Raw genomic sequence first — 15,863 nt, 5'->3', positions numbered from 1 at the left:
TATGCTCCAGCTGAATTCTCTGTGTTCTCATTCCTTTCAAAGGCTTATTAGCAGTTTGTAGGTTTTGTTGGCAACGTTCCACTCATTTCCTTACTCATTTAGTACCATAAATGTCCCTGTTTGTTTTCACTTAATATTTATTTTTTCCACAAGTGCAAATCTGAAATTTAAAGAAACTGTACTATGTAGGAAAAAAAGGTATTATTAAATAGGGTTATGATTTTCAAGTGAGTAAATAATTAGAATTGCTTGATTTTGCTAAAAAATAAAATAAAAAAACAAAAACCAAAAAACACTCTGAGAACATAAAAAAGGAGAAATACAATGAACAAACTTAATTACCTTTTTCCTGCAAAAAGGCAGATACATAACTTGGCATTTGTGCTGTTGCTGTGCATGATTATGAGCATGATAGATGTTTAAAACTCACCCACAACAGATAAGTCTCTAGGATCAATACAACTGGAAAACGATTCATAGAATCATAGAATACGATAAACATAAACTTGTAACAGGTAAATCATAACTGTAAGGGACAGAGAGCAGTAGAAGATTCACAGTAAAGTGTTTCACAGAGTTCACACATACAAATTATGATACTAACTCAGTAGTTCAAATAACCTCTGCCTTGTCACTATGGATCAATGAATTCTTCAGACCAGTATGGTACTGTGAAAGGATTGAAGTCTCTTATAATCACTGTCTTGGATATACTCCTTAGACAAGAGATCTCAGTGATTATTTCAAGAAATACTTAACAGATACAAAATCTAACAGTGTACTTGAGAATAACTAGTACAAAGTGTTTCAAAGTTGTTTGCCCTGGAGCAAGAAACCAGAGATGTTTTCAATGCTACACTGCAGTAAAAACATTCTTCTACTATGCTCAAAACTATTGAATCAAGAGTCCAGAAAACCATTTCTGAATGTAAAGAGAGTTATAATACTGGTAAGCTTATATGAGTGTTTTTAACTTATAGAACACCATGACAGAGTCACATTTTCTTTCTGATCTGAGTTCCAGAAGCTTGCTGAAAATCCACATCTGCAAAACATTGTCCTGTGTTTTTCTATGAAACGCTGGTGCTGTACTAAGCTGTGTCCTTAGGGCTTACACCAAAGCCAACAGTCTTTCCCATTAGCTCCAATAGGTTTTTATTTGGACTCTTCAACTGCAAACCAACTAGGACTTCTTTCAATTATTTAGTAATACTACAGTTTAAATGAAAACATGGCTATATGAACGTGAAGGTCTCAAACTCTGCTCAGATTTCTGATTGCTGTCGTTGATAAATAAATGTAGCACAATACTTCAAAAAAGTGGTCCCTAGAATCAAAGACTTTGCACTGAAATTCATTGTTTTATTACAAAATGCATGCTTATTGAAGTCAGAACTACCCTTGCAGACATAAAATGTGCAGTACTTTTCATCACTGATGCAACTGCCTTTGATTCCAGAGCTAACTGCTTTTCAAGCATTATTACAAAGAGACTAGAAAGGCTTTTGCAAATCTCCTGGTATTCTAAATTCTAGACCCTAAGTGTTTGTCATCCACTGCTATGTTTTCAGTATTTTGTCAGCAGTTTTCAATATTTTAGAACTTCCAAATTTCCAGGCCAGCTTACACAGGTAACTTTCCAAACTGTCGATGTTTTATTTTTTTCCCAATGTAAATAAATAAATGAAGATAGGGAAGAATCTCTAGCAGACCAGCTACCAAAAACAGAGCGCAGAAATAGTAATGACAGTTCTGCACACGGCAAAATCAAATTTAATCTCACAGTTCTCTTAATACCCATACATAGAGAATGAAAGATCCTTGTAGTAGTAGCAGAAACCACCATGGGTTCATCAAAAACATGTTTCAAGGTAATTATTCAAATAAATAACATTTTACTAGCTCTAATAGGTCCTTATTTGGAAACAAAAGCAAAAACAAAACAAAAACAAACAAACAAAAACAAAAAAGATTTATTAAGTGTATTTTAAGTGTATATTAAGCCAATGAATACAGCCTCTGTATCAATCAAGATGCTGTAAACTATTTTGGCCACAGGCACCTATTTGGTTTGCAGGGTAGACCATCTCAGGTTTTGCTCAACATGGGGAATCATTTGTAACATTTTCCCACAAGCAACAACAATTTACACAGTTACATAACATTACAAATTATTTTTCTTATCTGTACATACTTTTACCCATCTTTTACCTACATAAACTTAATAGCCTTGGTCCTAGCTCAGGGAAGAGGAGGCTGAAGGGAGACCTTGCTACTCTCTTCAAATACCTGGAAGATGACTGTAGTGAGTGTGGGGTTGGTCTCTTCCCATTGGTGACAGGATGAGGGGAAATGGTGTCAAATTGCATCAGCAGATGGTTTAGGTTGGATATCAGAAAAATTTTGTGACAGTAAGGGTTGTTAAGCACTGAAATAGGCTCCCCAGGGAGGTGGTTGAGTCACCATCCCTGGATACGTTTAAAAACCGTTTGGATGTGGTGCTCAGGGACATGACTTAGCGGAGGGTTGTTAGTTATGGTAGTATAGTCAGGCTTTGGCTGGACTTGATGATCTTTATGGTCTTCTCCAACCTGAGCAATTCTATGATTCTATGGGGAAACAAAGACAATTGGCTAATCTGTATAAATACATTTAGCATCTTTGAAATTTAGTTCTAGCTATGTACTTCTACTATATAGAGAACTTGTCCTATTTCACATTTGTCTCAGCAATCAATAGTTTTGTAACTTCTGCATTACATAAACTTATGAAGTCAGTAATTTACTTTCACAGAGATGACAAACCACTACAATAGAGAAAAACTTTTGTACATATAACCACTTTTAGTACAGCTTCTAATATGTTTCATTACACATTTTCAAACGGTTGAGCAAATTAGATATAAGAAGGCAGCATACATAGAAGACCTATTAACTTTTTGATTTCTATAGCAAGGGCCCATTAAGCAAATGCAAAAAACTTATTTGTGAGTACTGAACAGAGTACTATTAGGTAACCTGGTTGCACAAGGAGTTTTTCAGACCCATGATGACTACGTTATATGCAGATACCATTTGTTATTAAAGGAATAGTGAATAACTAGACATTACTAAATTTTAAATGGACCAATGGCTGATTAACTGTTGATATCAATACACATGAAGCAAGATGCCATAATGCTTATAACCATGTGCTTTTTATATTAAGAAAATTGTACATAGTTTATAGAAACAATCACTGTTTAAATTCCTCTACTTTTGAGTTAAGAATACTAAATATTGAAAACAAAAATACTTGCTAGGATTTTCTATTATTGTTTATCAAAGCAACAAAATATTCTTTCAAAGACAGGATGATGCTGAAAAAATTTTACTCATTTCATCAGAAAAGTTGTTACAACTGTGAACCACAGCAAGAATTATAAATTCAAAGGCAAAAAATGTTAAAATCTGAAGATCTCGTAAGATTTTTGGAAATGTTTTCAGGCCATACACACATCATCTGTCTGTCAAAACAGGATCTGTCTTGCTTGTCTACTGTTTTTCCAGTTTTGCATACAGGATAGCAATTATTTTAACCAGCAAAAGTCTGAAGCCGAATAAAACCAATGCCTGAAAATACATTCCAATTCATCTTACACATTTAGTATCCAAAAGGTCTAAAAACATCACCTTAGTTCTTAATATTCTCCTACTCTAGTGAACATACTAGAAATTTTAGTGGTATTCATTTCAAATATCTTTATTCCATTGATTATGGGAGATGCTAGGACACAGCACCCGTGTGTCTTTCATACTTCTTGAAATATTTAGTACGTTATATCTTACTCTTGCTTGACAAAGAAACATTTTCACACATTCATTCATGAGGCTGTATAGGAAAACTTTGTTTCCCAGTCAAATTGGATAACCTATCATTTATAGTTTGTATTTGATAAGAAGGAAACATCCCAGGAAACAAAACTTCCTTGTGTTTGTATTTTTCAGCATGTCTGATCCAAGTTCTAAAGATGCATTAAAGATCTTCTTCTAACAAAAGCTTAATAAATTTCTTGTCATTTCATGTGAATAAAAATTTAAGTCTTCAAATCTAACATTTTCCTTTTTATTGATTTTAATGACCAAACTACTTAATCAACTTAGATTACTTCTTTTTATATCTGTACTTACAATGCTCCAAGATGAAGGTCTGAATGTGGAGGTTGACAATTTAGATTCATTTTTTTAAGCAGTTGTACTTCATTCTGGTAACCAATAATGGAACACAAGAGAATTGTACAATGCTGCATGACGGGAGGTTCAGACTGGACATCAGGAAAAAAGCTTTTAACTTTAAAAGGGAGTGGTCAAACACTGGACAAAGCTTTGAAGAGATGTGGTTGATGCCTCATGCCTGTCAGTGTTCAAGAGACACTTGGATAATGCTTTCAGTAATATGCTTTAACTTTCAGTTAGCTTTGAAGTGGTCAGGCAGTTGCAGTAGATGACCTTTGTATGTCTGTTCCAAGTGAGCTATTTTATTCTTTCTAGCACTGAAATTCACAAATCTTCTAATATTGCTTTTGTGTTCTATCAGTAGTAGTGAAATCTGTCTAGCAGTTTTTTTAGTAATGCTGTTTTCATTCCATATGATGGAAGCAGTTCCTTTTTTATCTACATTTCCATTATAGTTCATATACAGTTTGCGTATACTCTAGCTTTGTCAAAAACATGTTGCCGTCACTCTAGCTTCCACTAACATAACTTAATTCTAGTTCTGCTTTTTTGCTAATGAATCAAAAATTCCAAACATGATACATGAAAAGGGATGCATCCAAACCCACATATGACACTCACGGAATATATCTGAAAAGAAGATGGTAAGCATATCTATCTATCTATTTTAAGAACTTTTCAATCATTTGTTGCTGCTGTTTAGATCTTTTATAACCAATGACTAATGTTTTTGGTACAATAATCTGTTAGTAACAAAAACAGGTTTCTTAAATAACTAGGTTGTTTGAGAGAAATTTCATGAATACAGGCAAAATTATATTTTACAATGCTGAAGTTGCTATGCAATGATATCAGCTGTTTTATATATACAATGCTTTTCTCTAGCACTGTGATTTCCAACAAGCAGGGAATCTTCTGAATATTATTTGACTTCTGAAATTCTCTTTCAAACGAGGTTAAAATAAATTAGAAAACAAATAGAAGATAAAATTGAATGTTGCAGAAATTAAAGGCTCCAATATAGAGTAATTTTGATAACATAAATCAAATGTAATATATGCTAAAACCAAAGACTACCTGTGATACAACTTAAACAAACAAACAAACAAAGATAATAAATCTTTGGAAAAAAATAATACACAACTCTCTAAAAGTGTGCTTAATTGCTTTTTAACCTTTTTTATTTAGTCCAGCTATCAGTATGTGGCATGAGAAGACAATGGATCAAGTCCAGTTCTGCAGTGACTGTTTCTAATTGTTCTTTTACTAATATTTTCTTTATAAAACAGCATTTTATTTCAAAATTCATTTTAACAGGGGTAAAAATGCTTCTGTTCAGTTCTGACCTATGCTACATACTATGCAAATAAACTAAAGGAATATTTAAAAAGTTCAAACTAATTTACCAAAACTGTGGTATCTGGGGGACCTGGAAAACGAAAATAGATGACAACTGAAACACTGAGCATATATAGCTAAATAATGACATCAAACCATAATAAAATTAAACAGTATTTAGAAAGCTTTCTTATTTTCAAAATAAATGAAATTAAGAGCTGCAGCAGAATTAGGTATTTTTCATTATTCTGATACTGAATCAAGCATCTAAATGCAGCATGGAAAATATATATAATGTTTAATACTGTGTTCAACTAAAGAAGATCTATCAATAAGTAAGGTAACAGAACTTTTCATGCAACACATGAATTTAATTGATTGCATTTATTCTAATCATCTTTTTGTAGAAACATAGTGAGATGGAAGCCATCAAACAGGGTGCTAATGAACACACTTTTTTTTTTAGTTATCTCAGAATGGAAACGTCATTAAAAAATCCATTCTGAAAGGAGCCTATTTGTGTATATCTTACATCACGAATAAATTCACAAGAATCCTCAGAGAGCAGAAATCCCATGGTCAGTTAAAACTGATATTCTGTCAGAAAAATATCAAGTAATATTGAAATATTATTATGCTCACTATGAACATACTGAATAAGATTTCACACTGTGGCCAAGAATCAACTTGGCAAATTTTGAAAGAAGAATTAAAGACCATAGGGTCTTTTATTTATTTTTTTAAATTAAATGATAATAATAATAATTCTTGCCTGAACCAATCCTCAAGGTCTGAAAGTGCAAGAAAACAGCCAAAGCAGAGTCAACCAAGCTATTCAAGGGAGGACCAAGTAGGGACTAGGGCAGAAAAAAAAATCTACACTGAGTTTAATTTTATCTCCTAATTTCTTCTCGGAGGGCTGTTTCCAAGTGACCAGATATTGTCCGTTTTTGAACCTGTTAAATCACAGAAGAAAATCTAAAGAAACGAGAACTTTTTGGTCCCACAAGTCATAATATATTTCTAAAATATATCTGACTGTCATTATAGAATTATCATAGAATCACAGAATTGCTTGTGTTGGAAGGGACTCTAGTCTAGAAGTTATCTAGTCCAACTCTTGCACAATGAACACAAACATTTACAGATCAGGTTGCACACAGTCCTGTCCAGCCTGACCTTGAATAACTCTAGGGACTGGGCATCCACTGCATCTCTGGGAAACCCATTCCAGCGCCTCACTACCTTTATTGTAAAAAACATTTTTCTTATATTCAGTCTAAATCTCCATCTGCCCTTGTTCTGTTACAACAAACCCCACTAAAGGAACTCTCCTCTCTCACAGTCTTCCTTTAGATCCTGAAAGGCCGCTATCAGGTCTGCCTGGAGCCAAATTGAGTAGTATTGAGTAGTAGGCTATATAGTTGAAGAGGAAAGAGTGTAGTCATGCTGAGAACATGAAACATGAGAACATGAAAACAACCATATCAGGATAATTATTATTTTTCTTCCTCCCAAATAGCTTTGAAATTTTCTTTTTAAATGTTTATGTAGTATTAGTATATCTATTCAATATCCACATATAATTCTTATACCAATCATTACAAGTTGAAATCATCTTACTCAGTGAACCTCAGCAACCTTTTTCTTTTTGACCTGGATTACATGCTAAAATATCCCAGCAGCTAACTGAAGGGGATTTTCAGAGTTAAAGGATAAAAGAATGTTGTGTGGTTTTCTGTTTGTCAGCACTCCCAGATGAGGTTATAGCTTCAGGAAAGACAAGGAGATCACAAATTAACACGAGATTAATAATGAGCAGAAAAACTGATGAATATAATATGCTCTTAATAACTTGAAGTTAGTTTTACAGTAAGATGTAAAAGTAACATTTAAGACAAAAATAAACATACACAGCTACTGACTATGCAAACTTCTGCATTTGCAGAATCAATCAAATAACTACTCATCACAATCAGTAATGCCAAAGCCTGACATAACAGAACCTCTATTGGCCTAATACTGGCCACATCCTTGAAAGAAAAATTAAACACACTATTTTAAATGATATAAGTTTAACTTTCAGATTCTACATTTACAAGAACAAATAAAGAAGACATCTTGAAAATGTATTTATCTTAAAATTTCTATTGACTGAATGCAAATACTACATTACCTTGTGGGGGACTGTGGCAGATTTAATTTAAGGAAAGCAGCTTAATCAGAACATAAATATGACAACAGTTTCAAATGATCTTACTAAGCGCATTTAGAATTTAATAGGAAATTTTGTCAACAATGAAAGGGGATGCTATAGGCAACACATTATCCTGCAGTTTATCAAAGCATTTCCATGGAGGATTAGTAAGAAAAGGCATTAAATCTTACACTTACAGTGATTAAACCCATTGCTGAATTTAACCTGAAAAACTCAAAAACTGCTAAAAAGTTCCATAAAAAAGTATGTAACATCTTTTTGTACTTCCCTGAACAAACACATCAGCACCTCTGTCAGATGTATTCACAACCTCACAGATCATTCTAGAAAAAGATTTGCTATCCCATTTTGCTTCAAGGGCTCTATTACAAACAAAACACAGTTTCTGTAAGTAGTACAAATATTCATGAGGCAGATTTCCAGCTATAAACAGGCTAAAGTCAATCACTGCTGCATATCAAGTTGAAGCTTATGATAGTTAAAACAGAATATATGATCAGGCCAATAGATTAGGGGGGGAAGTCCATTTTAACTCTCTCAGGATATCAGCAGGCTTACATGTTGTAGTGTTGTAGTTATCAGAGCTCAACAGACAAGCCAACAACTCTGAAATACATATCTGATCCAAAAATTAGAGTGATTTTCAGAGAGACTAAGCATTTAAATTTGATAACAGAATTCATTCTACACCACATATTTAATACTCTCTGATTCATAATGAAAAATCTAGAAAATTGCAGTATATTGCCTAAAACGTGTAGGAGTTTTTTTACACAGTGAGGCAAAGGCTTTGTATTAGGAAAGAATAAAACTGATTAACTAAATAAACACTTAATAACCCTACTGTTATGTATATTCTACTGTAAATTCTTGGAAAAAACTATGCATCTGGAATGACAAAAGTTTGTTTTCTTGCTTTAATAGACCAGTCATACATTCTACCTGAACTGAGCAGCATACATGCTTGATAAGAAGAAAAAAAATGCATACACAAAGCTTGTCTGTGCTATCAAGGCAACAGTACTTTTGTATGTTATTATTTTCCACATGAAACAAACAAAATAACCCCAAAGATCCAAAGAAAAGTGACAGTTTTGTATTGGTTGTTTTTGTAGCCTTTTATACTCAGATACAGCCTTGCTGTAGAAATGTGAAGCTTAACAAAATTGTCTAGGAAGATTTAATTTAGTTGATAAATAATAATAATAATAAAAACAACAACAACAAACAAACAACTTCTCCTGCATGAGAAGACTTAAATTTATCATTTAAAAGTCAAAACTTGATCTGGTGGGAACTGAAGTTGGACAAATTCTAGCTGAAGATCATGTTCAACTTTTTAAGCTTGAGAGAAAAACAGTAATAGAAGAGGGAATTTTCCATTGCTGTAGCTGTTAAACTGAATACAGATGTCTCTACAGGACTTGAAATACAGATGCAGAGAAGTTTAGTTCAATTTAGACTGGACAATCATTGAGGATGTAAGAACTAACTCTACGCTCTACTAAAATGGAATCAATCTGTTCTAATAATACTTTACCATGCAAATCACCTGATAACATTCTTCAAAGTATTTAAAATATGTATTGATACAAAAGTTGATACCTCAAATATATCAAGAGAAGATGAAGCAACATTTCAGTTGTCTCACTAAAGACCATGCATATAGGACTTACAGACCACTAAATGGATTGACTAACATCAGTCCTTATTACCATCCAATCACTTTAACTATGCAATTTTTTGGCTATGATGTTTCTTTGGTAGGTAAGCTAGTTATCTGCATTTATCCTATCTGCTGTTAAAAAATATGTTTCTGAATTTTAATGTTTGTAACAATATTGGGTTTACAGAACAGCAATATAGCAGTCTTAAAGAACAAAGATTCTTTTAATTAGATACTTCATATCTACTTAGAATGTCTAATTCAGAAAATGGCACTTAATTTTGAACTAGATTCATCAAAAAATACATTAGTGTTTAAAACTTATGAAAAAGTATACTTTGGAAAACAATAGCACAAGAAATCAGCATAAAGAGTTTACCTTCTGCTTAAAAAGGAAGAAAAGAACCTCTTTTGAAAGTCAAGAAACAATATTATCTTCATGTAGCATTTTTCATATGTAAGATTTCAATTTAGATAACAAATTTCTTAAAAATATATAAGAAATCTGCTCTGAAAGTGATGCCTCCTATTTGTTTCTATGAAAATACAACATATACAAAGAGCACAGCAACATTGTCTGATACTGAAGATTCTCAGCAACAAAACACTGTTTTGCAACATTCTTCACCACTATTAGCTATGCATTTTCATCAGCAATGAACAAGAGCCTGAATGCCTGAATTTGAAAAAACTGTACCAGTGGAGGTGACACACTGTTGTTGTCACCACTAATGAAACGTACCACCAATCACCTCACTGTGCTCACATCCACAGTTTGGTCTCTATAAATGCTCAGGAAGAGGCAATCAATGTCAATGGATGCAATTATTCTGCATAGAGATATATTCATATCATAGCTTCACATCGTTGCTTCCTATGCATTTTCATGTCAGATGCAATTCTATTAGACTGCCCCTCTGCTGCCATATGTCACATGGCAACAAAATGTAATGGAATACTGGTGGGAAAGTTCAGCCTTTAGTGCCATACAACAAATCTGCCTCTGAATGTTGCAGGAGGCATTACTTTCAGAGCAGCCCTTGTGTAATAACACTGAGAACACTGCTCCTTACACCAACAGTATTACTGTATAGAACAAAGGAATAGGAAGAACACTAGTACTTAGCTGCAGATTATCTTGATAACTCAACATATCTAAACCAATATTTTTATTTTTTTGGAGTAACATTGTTCCAAAGTATTAAAAAATACACCACTTTAAGAGAGGTTTGCCTGCTTTCCTTCATTCATAGCAAGCTTGTTTTGAACTACTATAAAACTGTATGCTTAATTATGCCCTGGATTCAGTTGAGACTTTGTGTTTAAAACCAAATGCAAAGGTAAGAAGATACTTCTACTGTAAACTGGACTCTCCTAAACTAAATGTCCAACTACATCCTACTTTATTTAAAGTTCTACTGGTTAGTATTCACAAAAGAGTAGGACTGCATTATAGTGAACATATATTTTTTTTTCAATCTGTCAATTGTCAGGATCACACACATTTTACCCCGATCTTTAACAGGACTACTGAATAAAATACACTGTAAATGAAATATGAAGAGCTTCATTCCATTCTTTGAGAGATAATTAGCAAATATTTTCCAAAAGTAAAAAATATAGTAATTATTAAACAAATAGAGAACGTCAGTATATGTCTGACTTTTAATATAACTGAATTTATTTGGATATAGATCCTCATTTGTTTTCATAGTTTCTTTAATGGCTTATCAAATATTAGATACGTTATTAATAAAACAAAATCAAAATGAGGATTTGCTCTGAAATAATTAAATGTCAAACAAATGATTACACATCAAATATTTGTTGAATGTTCTCTAAAAATTCATTTCTAATAGTTTAAAAACATCTGACTAATTAAGAGGATTAGTAGAACGGCTTTCATATTTTAAAGTCCAGCAAAGCACACAATTCTCTTCACTATTCTATATTTTTTGTACCTCCTGTACATTCAAGTAGCCTTCGATTGCACTTGTATTGAAATTACAAAATGTATGATTTGGCCATTATTCTTGTACATCTTATGCTCCATTTCAATATGCTTCTTCACTGACTACAATGATCAATGTATACAGAACAGAAAATAAGGTTTTTATTACATTATCTAGATTATTCTCTGCCACATACCACAAACTTTCATGTCAAATGAAACAGCAAGACTGAATGGCTTTCATTCTGATAATTTTGTCTTATACAAGATAGCAGTTATCAGAAAAACATTATATTTTCATAAAATAATCTCTACATCAGACACCTATAATATAATACACTTAGACTTGTGTCAGAAATTTCATTTATATGGCACAGCACTATGAATTTAGTACTGCATAAAACAAATGTCATGTACTAAGGAAATTAAAAATAGGCAATAATGATCAAACAAATTAATTGCAACTATAAATTTCAACTTGATGAATGCCTAACGAGTTTATTTAGAGAACTAATATGACTCATGGATTTTTCATATTTCTATCGGTGATCAAAAGTCTACAATATGATCATGTTGATTAAAGGCACTACTTAGAAACCAAAAGCACTCAGAAGCAACAGTAAATACTGATGAGGACAGGTCAGTTCCAGAGCTATTTGGTTCACTTACAGTTTGAGCTGTTGAGCTTTAAGATAATTTGGAACAAAAAAAATCTAGATTATGTTTTGAGAATGAAATTTTAAAAAGAACCCTGAAAAGCTCTTACAAACCATGTATTTACAATTCTAATCCTAAATTTATTGCATAAGATGGGTTTAACTTATTGTATAACGCATAAGAATGACCTGTGCCAGGTCAGACTGAAAGTCTGTGTAGTGAAGTATTCCCTCCCAGTAGCAGCCAACAGCAAATGTCTAGGGAAGAGTATTCATCAATGGTCTTTCCAGTAGAAGCTCCTAGACATCAGAAACTAGCCATTAAGAGATCTACTGTGTAGCTTGACCTACTCGTAACAGCATTTTGCTACTATTTAAATGAATAAGAACTTTTACTGCGAAAAATCTGAAATGGCAGTGACAACTAGCATAAAATCCTACATTTAGAAAAGTAGGTAGATCAATTCAGAGATAAAAAATGACATAAGACTATATGCAAGTTAGAAATAACTGCTGTAGATCAAACACAAAGTCAAGCCCTGCTCAATTCCACATGTCACATGATAAACACAGAATCATGGAACCATCTAAGTTGGAAAACATCTTCAAGATCACCAAATCCAGCCAGGAACCTGAACTACTGAGCCATATCACTACACCATGTCCCTTTAGTGCTATGTCCACACATCTCTAATATTTCCAGGGAATGGGATTGTACCACTTCCCTGGTCAACGCAGTCCTATGCTGAACCACTCTCCTCTGTGAAGAAATTATTCCTCACGTTCGGTCTAAACCTCACCTGGTACAACCTAAGACTATTTCCTTAGGTCACACCACCTGTCTTATGATAAACAAAACTAAGGCTCTCCTTGCTGCAACAGTCTTAATTTGTACTATAAATGCTACTTTAATTCATTGTCCAGGCACAAGCAGCAAAAATTTGTATTCAAAACAGACTTAGATCTTAACTTTTCTCTGTGATGCTCCTCAGATTCCTAGTAACATAAGAACATGTTTTATAATTGATTTAATGCCAGGATGAGAAGAGTAAGTGAATAAACAGGATTACTTTTCAATAAGGAACAGAGTGTGTTGGACAAATATGTCAGTCACTCCAGAAGTAATGCCTCCTATTTGTTTCTATGAAAATACAACATATACAAAGAGCACAACAACATTGTTTGATACTGATGATTCTCAGCAACAAAACACTGTTTTGCAGTATTCTTCACCACTATTAGTTATGCATTTTCATCAGCAATGAACAAGAGCCCGAATTTGTAAAAATCTGTACCAGTGGAGGTGACAAGCTGTTGCTGTCACTGCTACTGAAACTAACCACCCATTGAAAATACCTCACTGGTATTTTCAATTACTGATTTTTTTTTGTATTGCTTTTGTATTGAAAATCTAGTATTATTTTAATAAACTAGGAGTTTCAGATTTTGTTCTAAATAGTCTAATGAAAGGAGCTTCAGCATTAATTTTCAGTGTTGCAGCAGAAATACAAGATTTCCAAGTTCAGCTTTGCTTATATTTTTAAAATGCAGCAATTACTAGCAGCCACTAGAAAAAGAGGAATTTTTTAATATACTAATTATGAAAAATAAGGACAATTTATTACTTAGTATATTTCTATAAATATTTATTACAGTTAATCGAAGTATCTTGAAAAAGAACATCATGATTCTCTAATTTATATTTTTCTCTGCATTAACAAAATTTGGGTTTACTAACTGCAATGTCTCTGTTCCGTTCATAATTAATATATCTGAGTGAATATCTCCCCCATTCTCTTCAGAGTTATAAACAAGGTAGAGTATTTATTACATCTCTGATAGACAAAGATTCTAACTCCCTTACTCCCCATCTATCCAATTCCTAATTCAGAGATGCCAGAAGTATTTAAAATTTTATCACTGTATTTACCAGTGAGAGAAGGTATTTTATGCATAGATTAAGCTTTATGTAAAGAAAAGGTATTTCTTTCATGTTTAGTTAGTTAGTTGTGAGAGAGGAAAAAGATTACCTTTCAGGGTATATTAACAAGACTCCAGTCATTACCTCAAATAATAAATCCCCATATGCAAAAGTCATTTATAACAATAAAGTAAGAATTGTTTTGGAAACACTTTCTCAGCAGAAATAGATGTTATTGCTGGAATAGATGAAAAGAAACTGTTAGAGAGAAAGTTACTACATTAAAAAAAAAATGTGAAAGGTCAAATAACAAAATTTGTGCCGGGACAGAATTGTAAAAATGCATAAAAATATACAGCTTTAAATTTATCATACAGAAACAGATTAAGGGGGCTAATCCCTGATAAGAGTCAAATGCCTTTCCTACTTTTCACTCTCAGAACAATTATTTTTTGATTGCCCATCACTAGATGATATATGAGGAAAGTCTGATAGTTTTGTAAAGGTGATAAATTTACTGATGAAGTCAGGTTAATACTGGAGGACAGTTTTCTGTCCTAAAGGGTGAAGAGTAGCAAATGTTTAAGGAAAGAATTCAAAATGAAGAAGATGCATTCTCTCCCGACAGTGAAAATCAGTGGCTTAGGGACTTCCTGCGTTTGAAACTGCATAAAGACTACTTTTGATCCATGAGCACCAGAATCCTTCTCCTCTAATTTGCCCAATTCTTTCTGATAAGGAGCCTCCCTCCTCAATGCTACGATGGACTTGAGAAATCAAACAATGTGAACTTTCAACAGTGAAATTTCAGCTAACTGTAAGTAACAGCATTGATTTATCTTCATTCATCTTTGGCCTTATTCTTTACTTTCCACATCTATTTAATTCAGAAATTCCACTGCTCCTACCTGAGCAAAACATGTCTTCTAAGAAACTCAAAAACACTGCACTTATTCCCATATTGGATGGCATCATAAAAGCAAAATTAGGATTGCAAAAACTACCATCACAAAAGATTCACTTACCTGTTTTTCAGCTTGTCCATAATCTGATCCTTGAGGTGACAAGAAGTGACAAATATGACCATTGTTCTTTGCTTTTTCTCGAAGAGCCATAGCAGTTCTGACTGTGGCATTTCTAGCATGAACAAACACCATCACCTTAAGATAGAAAGAAATAGAGCTGATGAGAAATGACTGAAGTCTGAAATAATGAAAACACTTTAATCCTACTGTAAGAACAAATTATATGGGTAAATGCATATGGCATAACAATGAAAAATAATGTAGCTTTAGAGAAACTGAAGGATGATCCTGCTGTATCATATATGACGTTTTTCAAGAGCTTCTGACAAGGTTTTCCTTTCTAATTCTTTAGTCTTTAAAAGATAAGTAACAATCATTAGAAATAGTTCTTTTTCAAATGGTGAAGAGATTGCTATTGAGGAAAATGAGAGCTATTTGACACATCCTAAATGATCTGGAAAGCAAATACAGAAGTGATAAGTTATTTAATGGTATGATTTGACTATGCAAGACACTTGAAAAAAAAACTAACTATAAAGATCCTTTGGAGGATATTACAGTGCCAAAGCACTAGATGATCAAACAGAAGACAAAGTAAGAACAAATGCAAAACAAAAACACAGTTTGAAATTCAGAGATAATATTGATGGGTGTAAACTCCATACCATCACTCATGAAGATACCTTAAAGATACTGGATGTTTCCCTGAAAATACCAACTAAGGACTTATTAAAAAAGATAATAAAATGGTAAAAATCAAATGAAGGAGAACTACCAATAAAACAGAAAGCACCTTTGAAACTGCTGTCTACAGTAGATTTTGAAAACACATTAATGTACCATTCACACAACCTCGAAGTCACTTATTATTTTT

At 33.0% G+C, this 15,863-nt stretch overlaps 1 protein-coding gene across 2 annotated transcripts in view; it reads right to left on the bottom strand.

The window, feature by feature from the left end:
* The window catches only part of ASCC3 (activating signal cointegrator 1 complex subunit 3), a 247,601-nt gene that overhangs the window by 109,998 nt on the left and 121,740 nt on the right, over positions 1–15,863 (bottom strand). For both annotated transcript variants that reach the window (XM_015858848.1, XM_015858850.1), the window contains exon 14: positions 14,990–15,124. In XM_015858848.1, coding sequence (XP_015714334.1) covers positions 14,990–15,124 — 135 coding nt within the window. The remainder of the gene's footprint in view (positions 1–14,989; positions 15,125–15,863) is intronic.

This window comes from Coturnix japonica, chromosome 3, assembly GCF_001577835.2.
Source record: "Coturnix japonica isolate 7356 chromosome 3, Coturnix japonica 2.1, whole genome shotgun sequence".
Lineage (NCBI taxonomy): Eukaryota > Metazoa > Chordata > Aves > Galliformes > Phasianidae > Coturnix > Coturnix japonica.
Note: the sequence above shows the minus strand (reverse complement) of the source record. Positions and strands in the feature narration are given on the sequence as shown.